Source organism: Physeter macrocephalus, chromosome 15 (assembly GCF_002837175.3).
Source record: "Physeter macrocephalus isolate SW-GA chromosome 15, ASM283717v5, whole genome shotgun sequence".
Taxonomy (NCBI): Eukaryota; Metazoa; Chordata; class Mammalia; order Artiodactyla; family Physeteridae; genus Physeter; species Physeter macrocephalus.
The window spans coordinates 34,244,427-34,262,076 of NC_041228.1; the positions used below are offsets into that span (position 1 = coordinate 34,244,427).

Below are 17,650 nucleotides of genomic sequence, written 5' to 3' on the forward strand. Positions count from 1 at the left end.
CCCAGTTATGTATTAAACCTGTGATCAAGTTATGATTATTAATAAGTTATACATGCTAATATTATACTGAGGCAAAAATATTAGAGAAGGAATAGACCAGTAATACTTAAATATAATGTGTGTAATTTCAGATTTATTTAATGGGCTTCTTCGCCGCTTATTTGTCCAATTTTTGCTTTTCCTTTTCAGGGGTGTAGTCCCTTTTAGTCAAAGGAAAAAAATGTTAGAGAAAGCTAGAGCAAAAAACAAAAAGCCCAAATCTAGTGCTGGTATTTCTTCAATGCCGAACATCACTGTTGGTACCCAGGTAAGTGGTTAGAATTAAGTCTGTCCTGAGACTTCTCTGGTGGTCTTCCTTGGGTAAGTCTCCACGCTCCCACTGCAGGGGGCCCCAGATTTGATCCCTGGTCGGGGAACTAGATCCCACATGCATGCCGCCGCTAAGAGTTCACATGCTGCAACTAAGAAGTCCGCATACCTCAACTAAGAAGTCCACATACTGCAGGCAAAATAAATAAATAAATACATACATGTTAAAAACACAAAACGGGGCTTCCCCGGTGGCACAGTGGTTGAGAGTCCGCCTGCCGATGCAGCGGACACGGGTTCGTGCCCGGGTCCGGGAGGATCCCACATGCCGCAGAGCGGCTGGGCCCGTGAGCCATGGCCGCTGAGCCTGCGGCAAAAAAAAAAAAAAAAAAACAAAACACACAAAACGAATTAAGTCTGTCCTAAGGGACATTGTTGCTCATCAAAATCATTTTCTTCCCCTGTAATTAATTCCCCCATAGGCAGTTTTATAGATGAATGTCATTTGAAGGACCTGGTTCCAGTAGTATGTATGTGCCACATCACTTTTTACTCAATAGCTGAGTAACATAGATTCTGCCCTGATGTCAGTTGGTTTTCCTGTGGGACAGGAATCTCAGAGTAGCCTGGTTTTAAGAATCATTTGGTACTTAAATGTAGAGTTTAAAAATGTAGAGTCTGGAGCCCCTTGCCTGAATTATTCCTTCAGTTGGTTGGTGGTAGGACCCAGGCTTCCTTTTGTGTAACAAACATCCCAGATGATTCTTATGACCAAGCAGTTTGAAAGATACTGCTCTCTGGCGATATTGTCAGCATGAGGCAGAAGGCTTCCTCAAATCCTCGTGTTTCTACTAGTTTCTGAGATGGTTTTAGCCTCATATATATATCTTATGGAATGTGATTTTCTAGTACCCCAATGGTTCTCAAAGTGTGGTCCAAGGACTCCTGCTGGCTTCTCAGCCCTTTCGGGGGATCTGTAGAGTCCTTCTTTTTCCAGTTACCTATCTGTGTAAGGCTGAGTTGTCATCATATACTTTAGCTAAAGTAACATATTACAGCAAATTGAATGCAGGAGCATACGTGGGACTCCAGCTGTCTTCCATTAAATTAGACATTAAGAGATTTGCAAAAATGTAAACAATGCCACTTTTGTTGCTGATTTTTTAAAAAATGTAGTTATTTTTATAAATTATATTAACATGGGGTTTATTAATATTAAATAAATATTTAAAATTTTCAGTTTTAATTACTAATACATTAAATACCAACTATATATGACCCACATAAACAAAAGATTTGGGGGTCCTTGGTAATATTTAATAGGGGGAGATGGTCCTGAGACCAAAAGAGTCTGAGAACTACCGTTATACTTCTAATTCATTAGATTCTGGTAGATATTTATCTTCGGGTTAAAAGTTGACATTTATATTCATTATAGCAAGTGCTGCAATGAGTGTTTAAGGACTTTATAATCCCTAACGCTTAGACAAATGGTGGTTTTTGTGATGTAACATGGCACTAATTTCCTCATCTAGCACTTTTTTTTCAATTCAGCTTTATCTCATCACTATAAGGTGGTATCATGTTTACATTACCTATGTCTTAAAAAATAATCACTACTTTAGCTGTTACTTTTCTCCAAAACTCAGCCTATGTACTTCTTATTTTTGTCTGGGACTCCATTTTTTTTGGTCCTATTCATGGTTGTCTTGTTCTGACCCCTTTGTTGGCCTTCCAACTAGGAAGTTTTCAGCAATTACCCGTTATTTTGAATATTGTTGTTTAGTCTTCATTATTTACGTCAGTTGGTTTGGACAGATCTCTCTTTTTTAGGAGCTCCCCTTATTCAGTTCACATACTGATTTCTAATGTTTTCAAAGTTCCTTATTTATTAGACTCACATATTAGCAGGATATCCTGGCAGATGCCTTATTAGCATGTAGGATGACATTACTATAGACATAAAGATGCACTGAAGAAAAGCGTTAAGCAAAATAGCTTGGCACTAAATTGGTGAAAAATAGCAGCATATTCCAATACTTTGGTATAGAATAAGATTTTGTTTTAAAGTGTAGAAAACTGGAGGTTTAAGACAGTCATGGCCACATAATGGGGAAATCGTTCATATGTTAACATCAGAAAGAATGGTCGATCAGTTAAGAGTTTGCAGCAGCACCTGCACTCACAGATCATAATTGTGGAGAGTAGTATGTTTAGCAAATATTCGTTGCATGTCTTCTTATATGCTGCATATACACCTCCTTGTCTCAGGTGCATTTATTTTTATAAGAAGGTATTAATGGATAAATTATCTTCTAATATATCTTGCCACATTTCTTGGACAATTATAGCCTTCTTTCTTGTTGATCCTCTTTCAGTATTTAAGCTTTCGCCAGTATTTTCCAAAAATTTATGGATGAAACCTCTCTTTAAGTCAACCTAAGCAGGACATACCCTTTTCAAGAAGTTGGCTCTTCTCAACTGTTCATTCTATGCCACAGAGCTATATTTAGTGACACACAACTATTCTTTGATAGAACTCCTGCTCTGTGTCAGTATTCCCAGTTCCTGTACTTCTCAATGTACCACCTTTTTCTGTGTGACTTATATTTAATTATAAATTGACAAAAAACATGATCATCATATATAGTCCACTGTCAAATATAACATAATCATTATTCACTGGATGACTGAACAGAATGTCAGTAAGATTGGGCTACTTTAGAATCAAAAGAGATTTCCAGAAATAATGTTCATACCTCATTTAGAGTTACTGTTGGTGCATTTGGCAGTGTCACCTTAGAGGTTATTGGTTTTAGAGTATGACCTAGGGGTACTCCATGGCAGTGAGAATTTATAGGTTATTCACTACTGAACTCAGTTAACTTCTAACACTAATGTCTACATATTCATTTTCTAATTTAAGAGAAAATTTATATTATCCAGAGAAAATTCTGGCCTGTAGGAAACAACAGTCTTCTGAGGGAAACAAGTATCGGTAGAGATGAAGTTATGGAGCCTATATATAGCATCATGAATTAAGGAAGAAAATAATTTCAAATTATAAGAAACAGATAAAAAAAAGTAATTGTTTTGTTCACATTTCACTTTTTAAGTAATAACCTTTTTAGTTTCTTCTCTGCTATTTCTCGTCTGTGTCCTTGTGGCAGAACGGTCAGGATGTTTGCTGCATGAAATTTTAAAGTTCATTTTTAGCAAATGTGCCAATTATTCCTGCTCCATAATTTGGGAACACGTAACTCCTCTAGTTTGTTTTAAAATTATGTCATCTTGATGGTGATTTTTCTTTTGTTTGCTAGGTATGCCTAAGAAATAATCCTCTCTATCATGCTGGAGCAGTTGCATTTTCAATTAGTGCGGGGATTCCTAAAGTTGGTGTCTTAATGGAGTCAGTTTGGAATATGAATGATAGCTGTAGGTTTCAGCTTAGATCTCCTGAGAGCTTGAAAAGCATGGACAAAGCTAGCAAAACTACTGAAGCTAAGTAAGTACTATGCCCTAACTAATCTTGATTTAACACCAGTTTCTAGTTTGCTCTGTATGTGAAGGGGGGTAACCAAGGAGACTTAGAGGTGTACAGTGACTTAGAGAAGTGTTAACGTGAGGGGGTCTTATTAAGATCCCCACGAATTTTGAAAGGAATTGGTAAAATTTACTGTTTTCAAATTGGTTAATATTTGTATATTATAGTTATTCTTAATGTTTGGTGGCCAGAATGGCAGTGTAGAGTTCTCTTTTGATGTCTTTGTTTTGTCATTAGAGTTCATCCTTGGAAGGTGTTGTATAGCAGTGATAATATGTTTAGCCTTACTGTCTTAGGCAGACTTTTTCCTCCTCCCTCCATGTATAATTATCTTAATTTCTACCAAACATCTTGCCTGCATCTGGATCATTGAAAGGGTTTTATAGGTTAATGTGCTGGGGAGGGAAATTCTATAAAGGATTTGTAAACTTTTGGGTTGGGGGGGGATATGTGAACAGAAATACCACTGAATTGTGTATAACCCACATTCTGGGGCTGGCTTACTGTTTGGGAGCCAGGTACACAGATCTTAACACCTGTACTTTTAGAAGCATCTACTCATCTTTAAAAATATTTGTGTATTATAATTTGGTTGTTTGGTACATGATCTTAAACACTTTAGTAAAGTTTCAAAATTACTTTTTTTCTTAATGTTGTAAAAATACATGAGCATTATAGAAACGTGGAAGAGTAGTGTAATATCACATTCCAGAAATAACGTTTTAAATATTTTGGTGTACTATTTTCTTTTATTCTAAATGTATACAAGCATTGAAAAGAAATGATTGGGACTGTACTATACATATAGATTTTTAAAGTTCTGAAATTTTTTGCTCAAATTAATGTAATGATTGTACACAGATTACTGTTAAAATAAGTTTAAAGATATTCTTTAATAAACCAAAGCTACTGTAATTTATGCCTAATTAAGATTTTTTGCTTTATTTTGTGCTTTGTGCTCTCTGTCTTGTTTTTATTTTTTTAAAATTTATTTATTTTTTTGTTTTAGAGTATGTTTATTCAATTAAATGGATTTATAATATTTTATATTAAAGTGCAAGACATGGTGTGGATATTTTCCAAGCACATGAATTTCAGCTGGCACTAGATTTAGGAGGAACCCGTGTAAGGGAAAAAGGTTTTTTAGAATCCTCTTCCTTATCTAGCCCGTATTAGCTGATCGAATTGAGCATTCTCAATACCAAACTCTAGACACTTGCTTTTTAAAGGCTTACTTCATTGCAGGCAAAGGCATAAGTGAAAATACCACATTGCCATCGCCCCTAAACTCCCACGTTTTATCCCAGGGCAGGTCATACTCTTGGTCTGGGTGTTCAGCACGATGGTGGAGATGCCTGTGGATGGCTAGTGATACGTGACTTCTCTTAGGTCATAAGTTGATCCTTACTTGGCAGCTCTATTCCTTTGCTTCTTCAAAGGGAGAAACCAAAGTGTTGAGTAGGATGTGACATGCCATCTTTTTTTTTTTTAACATCTTAATTGGAGTATAATTGCTTTACAGTCGTGTGTTAGTTTCTGCTGTATAACAAAGTGAATCAGCTATACATATACATATATCCCCATATCCCCTCCCTCTTGCGTCTCCCTCCCACCCTCCCTACCCCACCCCTCTAGGTGGTCACAAAGCACCTAGCTGATCTCCCTGTGCTATGCGGCTGCTTCCCACTAGCTATCTGTTTTACATTTGGTAGTGTATATATGTCCATGCCACTCTCTCACTTCGTCCCAGCTTACCCTTCCCCCTCCCCGTGTCCTCAAGTCCGATCTCTTGTAGGTCTGCGTCTTTATCCCCATCTTGCCCCTAGGTTCTTCATGATCATTTTTTTTTCTTTTTTTAGATTCCATATATTGTCTTGTTTTTAAAACTAGGTGGATAGACTTTCCCTCTACTTGCATTGATTGTTTTTATCCTAAAAATAACAAAATACATTTTCATTGTTTATGAAACTTTGTAAAGAGCATTTGAAATCTTTTTGATGTGCACAAATAGAAAACGAGATTAAAATAGGATGTGGTATTTATATCCTGTGATTTATTAAGTTTTTCAGAACCTTCCTTGAAATTTGCCTTCTCTATTAATAAACTTAGTAAAAGAGCTAAGTGAAATTAAATGTTAAGAAGATAATCATTTTCATGTCAGTAGACTCTTCTAGTCATGGAAACGTGCTGACTTTAAGCGTGCTCGTGATGAGTCAGTACTGGCTTGCTTCCACCGTCACAGAATTTGCAGAGCAGCCATGAGTATTCATGTGTGCTTGTACTGAGCACTTTGCTAAGATGCTGGTAAAAATAACGCTGTTTTTCTATGGACTATTTCTAAACTCAGGTGAAATTCCTGGTGGGGTTGGTTAATAGCAGATGAGGGGGTTAAGATGATGTCCCTGATTATAATGTATACCAGCATGACCTATATATGACAAATTTCTGAGTAATACATGACTTTTCTCTCTAAAAATTGACTTCTGCCTTTTAATGAATAAAAGTATTATATTTTTACCATCTGTAGAATATTGTGTAGTTGCTGTAGTTATCTTCTCGAGTATAGCATTAATGAAATAACTCAAGGAAGAGGGATAGTTTATTAATACTATAATCTCTCATTTCAGTTATAGCAGGTGATTATTCTTGGACCATCTGGTGGTAAAGTTTTATAAGCCATTGCGAGGAGAATTCCTTCTTTGAACTCTAGGAAATTAATGATATAGTAGACTTTTTATTTATTTGCCTTTATCATCTTTTCAGTTAAATTGCAATGTCCAAGTCAGAGTTCACTAAAGTGTGAAACTTGTTTGCTCAAGAGGCTTATGATAAAGCTATATTGGTAAATTGAGTGTAGCTTTTGTTGTTATCCCTAGATAAGGCTTATCTGAACCGTTGTTCCAAGTTGTTGATAGCTTCACATAGTATATTTCTTTCCTATTTTAAAACATTAATAAAAATTTGAACTATGCAATGTGTATCTTTTTCAGTTTGCATCCTAAAGAATAATACCATTTTGTATAAGTTTTTACTATTTCATTCCCTAATGAGAATAAACTTGAGTCTTAAAAATAAGCCATTTGACAAGTTCCTAATATGTCATTTTCCTAATTATAAGGAGAATCTTACTTCTAATTGCAGGCCTGAAAGTAAGCAGGAACCTGTGAAAACAGAAATGGGTCCTCCACCATCTCCAGCATCCACGTGTAGTGATGCATCCTCAATTGCCAGCAGTGCATCAATGCCGTATAGTAAGTTTTATGTGTAGTACACATTGGTCAAAGTAAGATCCCAGGCAGAGAGCTGTGTTCAGTTTGTTTCTGATTTGAGGCAACTCAGACCATTTTTAATATCTTTTAATATAAATTGGGTTCCTACTAGTTTGATTTTTTTCAGTGTGCAACTTTATTTAAATAGAAAAACAGTATTTACAGTGTTGAGTATTCTTGTTTTTGCAAGATACAATTTTCTGCAATATGTGTAAAGTGCATTGCAATAATAGAAGGAAATAATTGCCACTCTAGAATATCTGCCTACCTTTGTTGGGACTGTTATTGTAGATTGGTTATGGCTTGGTCACAACTTTTGCTCAGAATTTGTAGAATTTAGAAACCTAGATTTACTACTGCACCTTGGATTTAAAGAGTTTTTTTTTAAAAAAGCTTTCCAAAGTACATTTATTTTCTAGTTTTAATTGCTTTGTACTTGAGGAAATTGAAAGTTAGTTTTTAATAGTCATGTGCTAGTTTTAAGAACAGCCCAGCAGATCCTCTTTTTTAAACATTGGTCAGATAGCCCTAATTTTGAGGGTCCAGAATAAGTTTTAAATTTTTAAGTACTTCTTTGCAGTTGTTTATAGTAGTGTTAATATCGTTAGGCATTAACGAACATGGATATTTTTCACTATGAATTCATTTAAAGTGGAAGTTAGTTATGAAAGCTCAATTCATAAAGCAGTAATTCATGAAATTTATTTAGATATCTCAATTATGTATCCCTTTACAAATGATCTTTTTTCATATATTTAGATGAAATCTATAAAGTCTCTTTCACATTTTCTTTTTGGTACTTACCATTTTGTTGTTGTCTAAGAACGACGACGGTCCACCCCTGCCCCAAAAGAGGAGGAAAAGGTGAACGAAGAGCAGTGGTCTCTTCGGGAAGTCGTTTTTGTGGAAGATGTTAAGAATGTTCCTGTTGGCAAGGTTTGTTCAGAATATCTAAGAATTCGTTACTAAGTGAACTGTAATGGTATTGGTTATCGAAGAACTTACGGTTGGTGAGTGCTCATCAGCCCTTTCCTCAGGCTGCTTTATTTATCACCTCCAATGATCTCTTTAGTCCCATCCTTTAATCTGATGCATGTATCTCCTTTGTCCCCGACAGATGAACTGAAGATTATTATACCTCTCCTTGAGCATTTATGGTGATATTCTGCTTTTTTGAAAAAGTGTTACTTTGGAATAATTTTAGATTTACAGAAAAGTTGCAAAGAGATAACATTACTTTTTGATACAGTCCATTCTTTGGGACTTACACAGTTTTAATGGAGATGATCTTCCATAACATTTAAAAATCTTGCTACTGTCTTTAAGCTTCCACTTTCTCTTCCCTTCTTCCTGGAGAGGGTCTTGCCTCCCAAGAAACCAAGTGAGTAGAGTTCATCAGCTGGAATGCCATTAATTTCACCTTTGTCTTCTCACATTCTTAAAAACAAAATGGGACTATAGCTGTAGAATACCTGCAAAGTAACTTTTCCTGATTGCTCTTTAGTTTCTGAAATGGGATGGTCTTTCATTTGGACTTAAAGGGCAGAGTAGATACAGCATGTCCTGCAATTTACAAAGGCCTTTTGATTTCAAATAGAACTGTAGTTTACAGGAAGCTCTGTTTTTCTAAGAGGATCACATTGGCTTACAATCAAAAGCAGTAAGTAGCAGAGGTAGGACTCAAGTATTCTGATTTCAAGTCCTGTGCTTGGCTTTCTCTGCACTGCTCACTCTACCTATGTTGTCCGTGGATAATATGTCATGGATGTAGATGTCAACAGTATATTTGGTGAGTGTGTTCAGGTTAATTTTACAACTTGACGATCATTGAAGAAACATACTCATAAGGAATTAAATGCCTTCAGCGTTAAATTGGTTCAATGACTCTAACTTGCATATTGATTTCATATGAGTTAGTGTTAACATTTATCGTATTTACCTGTATTCTAGGTGCTGAAAGTGGATGGAGCCTATGTTGCTGTAAAATTTCCAGGAACGTCCAGTAATACAAACTGTCAGAACAACTCTGGTTCAGATGCTGACCCTTCTTCTCTCCTTCAGGATTGTAGGTTACTTAGAATTGATGAACTGCAGGTAAGTGTAGATGACTCACTCAGCAGGTGAATGTCGGGACCCTGAGTATGTTACAGATTTGAGAGCAAAATTCCTTTTGTCACGCAGGTTGTCAAAACTGGGGGAACACCAAAAGTTCCCGACTGTTTCCAAAGGACTCCTAAAAAGCTTTGTATACCTGAAAAAACAGAAATATTAGCAGTGAATGTGGATTCCAAAGGTAAAGATTTTGTAACTTTTCTAACTGGCATACTCCATGTTCTGTTAATACTTGTGCAGTAAATGGGAATTAGATAAAGTGGTTTGGGGCATTTGGCAGTTTTTGTCCCCTGTGTGTAACGTTATGGAATGAAATGTATCTACATTTTGAAATGTGGCTAGAGATGTAAAATTTGGTAGTTACTTACTAGAGTTTACTAAAGATGTTTAACATTTTTTTTTTTTACATTTATGTGTTTCTGAAGGTGTGCATGCGGTTTTGAAGACTGGAAATTGGGTACGGTACTGTATCTTTGATCTTGCTACAGGAAAAGCAGAACAGGAAAATAATTTCCCTACAAGCAGCATTGCTTTCCTTGGTCAGAATGAGAGGAATGTAGCCATCTTTACTGCTGGACAGGTATAGAGGCTTATTTTTGCTTTTGAAAATTTATATGACAACATTGGCATTTTTGTGACGCTTAGGGTTTGGCTCTAGTTTGCTTGTTATTAAACATTGAAGAATTTAGAATATTCAGCATATTTTAATATTAAGTTTCCTATTTGGTCACTATTACAAACATATAAAATCTAATTTGAAAATAAATACAACTATTGTAAAAATCAGACATAACATTTTTGACTGGGAGCCAAACTTTTTTATTTTCACCTCTGTTACAGGAGTCTCCTATTATTCTTCGAGATGGAAATGGCACTATCTACCCCATGGCCAAAGACTGCATGGGAGGAATAAGGGATCCTGATTGGCTTGATCTTCCACCTATTAGTAGTCTTGGAATGGGTGTACATTCTTTAATAAATCTTCCTGCCAATTCAACAATCAAAAAGAAAGCTGCTATTATCATCATGGCTGTAGAGGTAATCTGACTTTTGAAACTACTTGGCATTTCAATTCAGAAGGCACTGCTGGAGTCTAGGGAAACGATCTTGAATAGATCATTCATTGCCGCTTCCCTATGGGAACTAATAGTCTATTAGGACAAGAGAGATGCATATACCATTGATTACAGTGTGATTTAAGCGTTTGAGTAAGGCATGCATAATGTTGTAGAAGTACAAAAGGGAGGGCTGTAAATCAAACTGTGACTGTAGAGGCTTCTCTGAGGAGGTGATGCCTGGATATAGTTTTAAAGAATCAGGGGTCTCCTAGATGCAGGATGAAGGTAGGAAGTGTTATCCCAGGCACAAAGAGCAGCCTTTGTGGATCTCAGAATGTACATGTTGGGAGAACACGTACATTCTTTTGATATAACTAGAAGGTAGGGCGGGCTTATACAATGAGTGGCAAGTGATAAGGTGGGAGAAAGGCGCTGGGGTACCTTGTATGTTAACCTAAGGGGCCTGAGCATTCCCCTGAAAGCTAGGAGGAGAAGGATTTTAATCTGGTTTTTTGTGTGTTTTTAAAGAAGATGAGCAGTGGATGAAGAACAGAAGTTTAGAGACCAGATAAAAAAGCTAATGTAATTATCCATGTTAGAAACAAAGTAAGCTTGAACTCTTGGAAATAAGGAAGAGGGGATGGATTTAAGGAACTTAAGGAAGTAGAAGCTCTAAAACTTGGTGACAGGATGTCAGCAGTAAATGAAAGGAAGGGGTTATAAAGCTTCTGACTTAGGTGTGGTTGATAGGGAGATGAAAAATAGGAGAAACTGGAAATTCTCTGGTGGTCCAGTGGTTGCGGCTTCCTGCTTCCACTGCAGGGGGCACAGGTTCAATCTTGGGTCGGGGAACTAGAATCCCGTATGCTGTGCGGTGCAGCCAAAAAAACCCAGAAAAATAGGAAAAACAAATGGGATAAGGGGAAAGGATGAGTTTAGTTTTGAACATATTGTGGTTGGGGTGTTTGTATTTGTTAGATGTGGAGGCAACACCACTGGAAGTTATTGGAGCAATTTGAGCAGAGATTGACCTGATTTGCTTTACATTTTCAAAAGATCACTAATGACATGCTGAGAATACAAGGGGGATGGGTTGGAAGTAAGGAGGCCAGTTTGGAGGCTATTAAAAGAATTCAGGTGGAAGGTGATGTTGGCTTGACCTAGGAGGTGGAATAATAAGTGATTAGACTCTAGATATACTAGATACATTTTAAAGTAGAGCCAACAGTATTTGCTTATGGCTAAATATAGGGTATCAAATAGAGAAAGCAGAGGGCAAAAGGTTTTGAAGAATGAAGTTGCTGTTCATCGAGATGAAGACTGTAGGATTGAAGCAGGTTCTGGAGGGTGAGATCAGGAGTTTAAGATTGTTATCAGATACCCAAGAGGAGCTGGTGAATAGAGAGTTAGATGTGTAAGTTGGAAGACCAGGAGAGAGGGGACCAAGCTGGAGAAGTGTACTTAGGAGTTGTCAGTATATCTGTGATATTTAAAGGACTTATACTGAATGAGATTACTAAAGTCATGGAGGAGAAAAAAGATCTAAGGCCTGAGCCATGAAAATAGTCTCAGCATTTAAATACCAGGAGATAAAAAGGAACCTGCATGAGAGACTGAGAAGGAGTTGGAGGAAAACGAATGAGTGTTGTCTTGGAAGCTAAGCGAAGAGCATGTGTCAGGCAGGATGTGTTGTTCAAGTGTATCAGATGATGCCGTAGGACAGTAAGGCGTGTACTGAATACTGACTTCTGGGTTTGGCTCCATCTAGGTCATTGTTGACAGTGGGGATGCAGGCCTGTCTTAGAGTGAGCTAAGGAGAAAGTGGGAGTTGAGGAACTTAGACAACTCTTTTGAGGAGTTTTTCTATAAAAGATAGAAATGGAGCTTAGAATGGGAGCTTATTACCCTCCGTTAGGTTGGAGGTGATAAGCAAACTTACTAGAACTGCGTCTAAAATAATCTGAATCTAGGTGCTCCTGAGAGATACCCATGAGCTTTTGTTTAGAGACACAGTGCTCATATTCTTAGTTTAGCTTTGATTGTTAACCTACTAGACTAGTGTGGTTCCAAACTGGTAGGGGTATGGGGTTAAAGGAGGTGGCCGTGGCCTGAATGTGGCCCCTAGAAATAGCTTTCACATTTAAAAATTCTTGATTGGTTGCCAACATTCAAAAATCACAGGATTTATATTTAAAACTCAGATTTTCAGGTGCTCTTAAAGAATTAGAAGATCTGGTGATATTGGGCCATCATAAAAACTTTAAGTCCTCTTAGAGGCTCTACATGGTGTCTCCAGTTCATTGCAGTTCCCACTATTTAAAATTTGTTACTCTACGTCCAAGTGTTAGTCACCATTTATTTATTATACAGTTTGCGTTACCTTTCTTACAGCCAGCCTCCTCCACTCACTTATACTTTTGCATATGCTTCTGTAGGCATTTGATTCTGTGACCCCTGCACTTTGTCAGCATTTCAAGGGTAAAGATAAAATGTGCCATCATCCCAAGGGTGGCGATAAAGTGTGCCATTATTTATCTTTCTAAGTAGCCTTCATTTACTAGGGCTTGGTGCACAGTAGATGTGCAAGAAATTTTTGCTGAACTCTCTGCTTTGTGTTATAAGAATAAGTGACAACATACAGTGATGCAGAATAAACATAGTAAGCGTGGTATTGATACTGTCAGTGTGAGAGCCCATGTACTGCCCAGCATGTTGGAGATGAGAGCTCCCTGTAGAGTAGCTGCTTCAGCCATTGCTTGAAAACATTCTATATATCACAGCATTGTGCAGCAAAATATCTTATTTTTAGTTATTTTTAACTGTACTGCACTTTTTATTCTTTGGAGAGACTTTGACGTATTCTCTCAACGTATTGATTAATGCATATTTGCCACTAGACTTTGGCAAATTTAGTCTTATGTGGCCCACCTCATATTCTTGAACTGGAGCTTGCAATTTATGGGGTCACTTCAGGATCATAGTTAGTTCCACAGTCAGAATGGCTTATCTCACGTGTGTCAAGTACTGAAAACAGTTTTTTAGCTGTATTTTCTTGTGCCCTTCTTCCCCCAGTGTTACTTCCTCTCATCCCCATAAGGTTGGGGGAAGGGACGGGTTATCTGGGCTGTTTGTGGAGAGCTGGCAAGTTCAAAAGCATCTCTCTTCTTTCCTTTGTATTCACATGCATTCTTTTCCCACCTGCTTTCTTCCAGTTCCCAAATTTAGATAAAATGAACAAATTTGCTTGTTTTCCATAACTAATGCTTTACATTCAGTCGATTGAATATCCCATAACTATAGTTTACATTCTGAAAAAAGTACATTTGAACTCTTTGGTCTATTTATGCTGTGTCTTAGTTTGTTTAGGCTGCTACAGACAGAGTGGCTTATAAACAACCGAAATTTACTTCTCATAGTTAAGGAAGGTGGGAAGTTCAAGATCAAGGTGTGGGCAGATTCGGTGTCTGATGGGGGCCCTTTCACTGGTTCACAGATGGCCATGTGTCCTCACACAGTGGAAAGGGAGAACTCTGGTCTCTTCAGCCCCCGTTAAGGGCAGTGATCACATTCATGAAGGCTCCACCCTCACGACCTAATGGCTGTCCAGAGGCCCCACCTCCAAATACCATCCCATTGGGGATTAGGCTTCAACATGAATTGGGCCGGCGGGGGGCGGGGGGGGGATATTCCATCCACAGCATGCTGTTTCTCAGGTAGAAGATGATATAAATACTTGATCATTACTACCATATCTTTGACAATGAAGTACATTAGTTGTCACCTTTGGGGATTGATTGTATCTGTCGTTATTTCTGGGGAGAGTTGAAGGTTTTGGTTTTCATGTACCATAGTGTGATGTAAATGTAACCTTAAAGAGCACAAGGAGAGAATAAGCTTGGAATAAAATGTATACCCTGTGCTTAATTGGTTAACAATATTAATAGAGTTCTAATTTGATAGTTATATATGATGTAAATAAGGGTGCTGTATAAACTATGATCTATAGGTCCAATCCAGCCACTCCCATTTATGCATTGTATATCTGGCTGCTTTCCTGCCACAGTTAGAGTTGAGTTAGTTGCAGAAGCTGAAGATATTTATTGGTCCTCTACAGAAGGTTTACCCACTCTTCCATTCCTGTCAGTTGTATTCTGTGCTTAAGGGTACCTTCAAGTTCAGCTTCTCTTGCCAGGCCACCTTAAATTGTCTCTGTATCTGCAGAGCTGATTATATTATTGTGTTGGCCATGTGAACTTTTTGACATGTGTATGTGCTATACAAATTCATTGAAGTTTTCTTCCTAATTTGTCTGAGCACAGAAACAAACCTTAATGCAGCACATCCTACGCTGTGACTATGAGGCCTGTCGACAATATCTTATGAATCTTGAGCAAGCGGTTGTTTTAGAGCAGAATCTACAGATGCTGCAGACATTCATCAGCCACAGATGTGATGGAAATCGCAATATTTTGCATGCTTGTGTATCAGTTTGCTTTCCAACCAGCAATAAGGAAACTAAAGAAGAAGAGGGTGAGATTAAGAACTGTAACATGATCTTTAAGAGGAATTTTGGGCAATTTTGAAAATATAAAAATTATTAAAAGAAAGAAAATCACTGTAAAGAATTTGTATGTACTTTTACTTTGCTTTGTAAAATCTAGGAGTCTCAGAAGGTGAAAATGCCTGTTAGGGTGAACACGTAACATGAATAAATAAAATTTTTATCAGTGTTTCTGTTGCCTTAAATTCTAATTTCTCTGTTAAGTACAAACTAAATATATGATAATAGCTTTACTGATTTTTATAATTGCAGGTGACTTTTATTACCATGGGAATTATTTAGCAAGTTAAGTCAAATTATATTGAGGCAACTTTTATCCCAATTTTCAGAATATAGAGGGAAAAATAACCTAGTGAGTTGTTAGATGTTTTTGGAAAAGTAAATAAGCTTTTTGCCATAAAGTTTTTAATTGGCTAAGTGAAGGGGGAAACTGAAAACCTAAAGTGCAACTGTGTAATTCATAATGGTTTTCCTTATTTTGAATTCTGCAGATGATATTCTGGTAGCTACGTTTTTGAACAGTGGTTTGCATGTTTCTGACCTTTTTATCTCGTTATCATTGACTGACTAAAGGATTATAAGTAGTGTATAAATTAAGACTGAGGTACTGATATGTAGGCCTTGTCTTCCTTCCTTCACTAAGCAAGCAAATTTAGTGAAAGCTAAATTTCAGCCTACTTGTGACTAACCTTATTTTTTATCTTTGGGGGTTGAAAAGTAAGGCAGAATAAGGAAATAATTCACATTAAAGGTCATAGTTCAATCTAGCTTAAGTGTTTGTTGCTCTAAGGAGGGAAAATTAAGCTGTTATCACTAGTATGTGAATTAGAATACTAAAACACTTAGCAGTTAGCATTTAATGGCTTGTACATACTTCATCTCTTAGTTATTTTTGAAGTTTAAATTGATCCTAATTTTTTTCTCTTATGTTTCAGAAGCAGAGCGCTCCGAAAGAAATACATTTGCAGAAAGGCTTTCTGCTGTTGAGGCCATCGCAAATGCAATATCAGTTGTTTCAAGTAATGGCCCAGGTAATCGGGCTGGATCATCAAGTAGCCGAAGGTAATGTGATTTTTACCAGGAAAGTTTAATTGGTGGAAACATAATCCAAGTACAGAAAGAAATGTATCTCTTTCCTATCATATGCATGAATTGGTGGGTCCTTTTGTTTTGTTTTTGTTCCTCCCAATATCAGCCTGGGAAAAATACCTGACAATATCTAGTTAGAGTTTAGGTGTAAAACAGTAGGACCTAGGATCCTTCAAAAATATGAGGTAATTTAGACAAGTAGTTCAAACTTGATTCTTTGAATGTGTTTTAAATTCATCATTCATGTTTCCTAGGAAGTTATTTTCTTTAGTTGGAGAACAAGTACTATAATAATTGAAAGAACCTCAATCTTTTATTTTCAGATTGTTTACTTAGCTCAGTTTCTCAGACGTCCTAAAGATCTGGGAAGAAATGAAAGGCTGATGTATATTATGAATGTTTGGTATTTAAAATTTTCAGGCTTTCTGAGTTGTGGGATGGACACTTTATAACACATTAAAAATTACTAGATGTTTGAATAGATGAAGACTATAAAGAATTCAGGATACAGCTGTTTGTAGTTTTTTTCCCCCCTGAAGGAAAACACATTTATATTAGACATGAGAGCCAAAATTCTTGGATACTTCACAAATCATTAATGGAAGCACTGCTCACTGTGCTAATGTGATAGGTTGTAAAGTCTATTTAAAGCGAAGACACTCTTTTGCTTATTTTCTGTTCTATATTCAACTTTCCCTTTAAAAACGATTCTTCTAAAATTGGTTCCAACTTGATAGCTTCCCAGGTTCAAAAACATCCTGAAGTGAGGTTTATCAAGAACTATTTATGGGTAACCAAATTATAGTTTAAAATAGTACAGAAACATTATGTAGACTATGCAAAATGGAAATTATCATTTGTTTAGGACTACACTAGGCAAAATGTTTGGTCTAAAATGGAAAGCAACTTAAATTCTTCATGAAGAAATTAGTGTCTGAATTATTTCAGGTATTTCATTTCCTCAGGGAAAATACAGGTGCAAATCGAGTTGGACTCTGATATGGTTGGTCCAATGCCAGTGCTGCCATCTTTTTTTCATGTAAGGATTATTTTGAAGGCAAAGACTAAAAGGAGCTTCAAGAGTGGGTGATGTGTTGCTCACAGAAATAATTTGCAGAGTAAGCTCCTTTGAGGCATTTGCCGAAGATTTCACTGCAGTGCTCTTAACCAGTTCAAACTCAGGGCTGCCGGTTGAACAGATGAAAGCACAGGAGTCTTATTATCCACGCCGGGCAGTAGGAAGTCCACAGACTCTGCTTCACTGAAGTGAAACCCTCCTCTAGCCTACCATGGATTTTCTAGGCGATACCCCTTGATGAGTATGCAGGCGGGGATTCATGAGCTGTAAGCTCAAACCTGATGCCATTTCACTATTGAATGGAGTACGGTTAAATGCCTTCAGATGATGATTTGACTCAGAAGTTTTGTTATGTGACTCAATAGTGCCTGAGTACAAAGGGCAGATTTAGTGGAAAGCTTGATTGATGCATCTGATTGCAGGTGTATGTACTCTAGAGATTATTAATCTGGAAGACACATGACCTTCGCTTTTTTGTCACAGTGGTATGTTTGAACATGACTGGATTCTAAGGCTTCTGTAGCATGGATATAACGTGCTTACAAAGAGGAAATTACATCAACCTTGAATTCTTCCATATTGTCAGAAAATACGATGACTCCAGGCAAGCCTATACGAAGAAATGTCAAA

At 37.0% G+C, this 17,650-nt stretch overlaps 1 protein-coding gene across 1 annotated transcript in view; it reads left to right on the plus strand.

The window, feature by feature from the left end:
* UBR5 (ubiquitin protein ligase E3 component n-recognin 5) overlaps positions 1 to 17,650 on the plus strand; it is a 147,688-nt gene that overhangs the window by 72,623 nt on the left and 57,415 nt on the right. The window contains exons 13-22 of the mRNA XM_024129916.3: positions 190 to 307; positions 3,630 to 3,814; positions 6,995 to 7,104; positions 7,946 to 8,058; positions 9,073 to 9,216; positions 9,304 to 9,415; positions 9,660 to 9,814; positions 10,075 to 10,272; positions 14,612 to 14,822; positions 15,789 to 15,915. Coding sequence (XP_023985684.1) covers positions 190 to 307; positions 3,630 to 3,814; positions 6,995 to 7,104; positions 7,946 to 8,058; positions 9,073 to 9,216; positions 9,304 to 9,415; positions 9,660 to 9,814; positions 10,075 to 10,272; positions 14,612 to 14,822; positions 15,789 to 15,915 — 1,473 coding nt within the window. The remainder of the gene's footprint in view (positions 1 to 189; positions 308 to 3,629; positions 3,815 to 6,994; positions 7,105 to 7,945; positions 8,059 to 9,072; positions 9,217 to 9,303; positions 9,416 to 9,659; positions 9,815 to 10,074; positions 10,273 to 14,611; positions 14,823 to 15,788; positions 15,916 to 17,650) is intronic.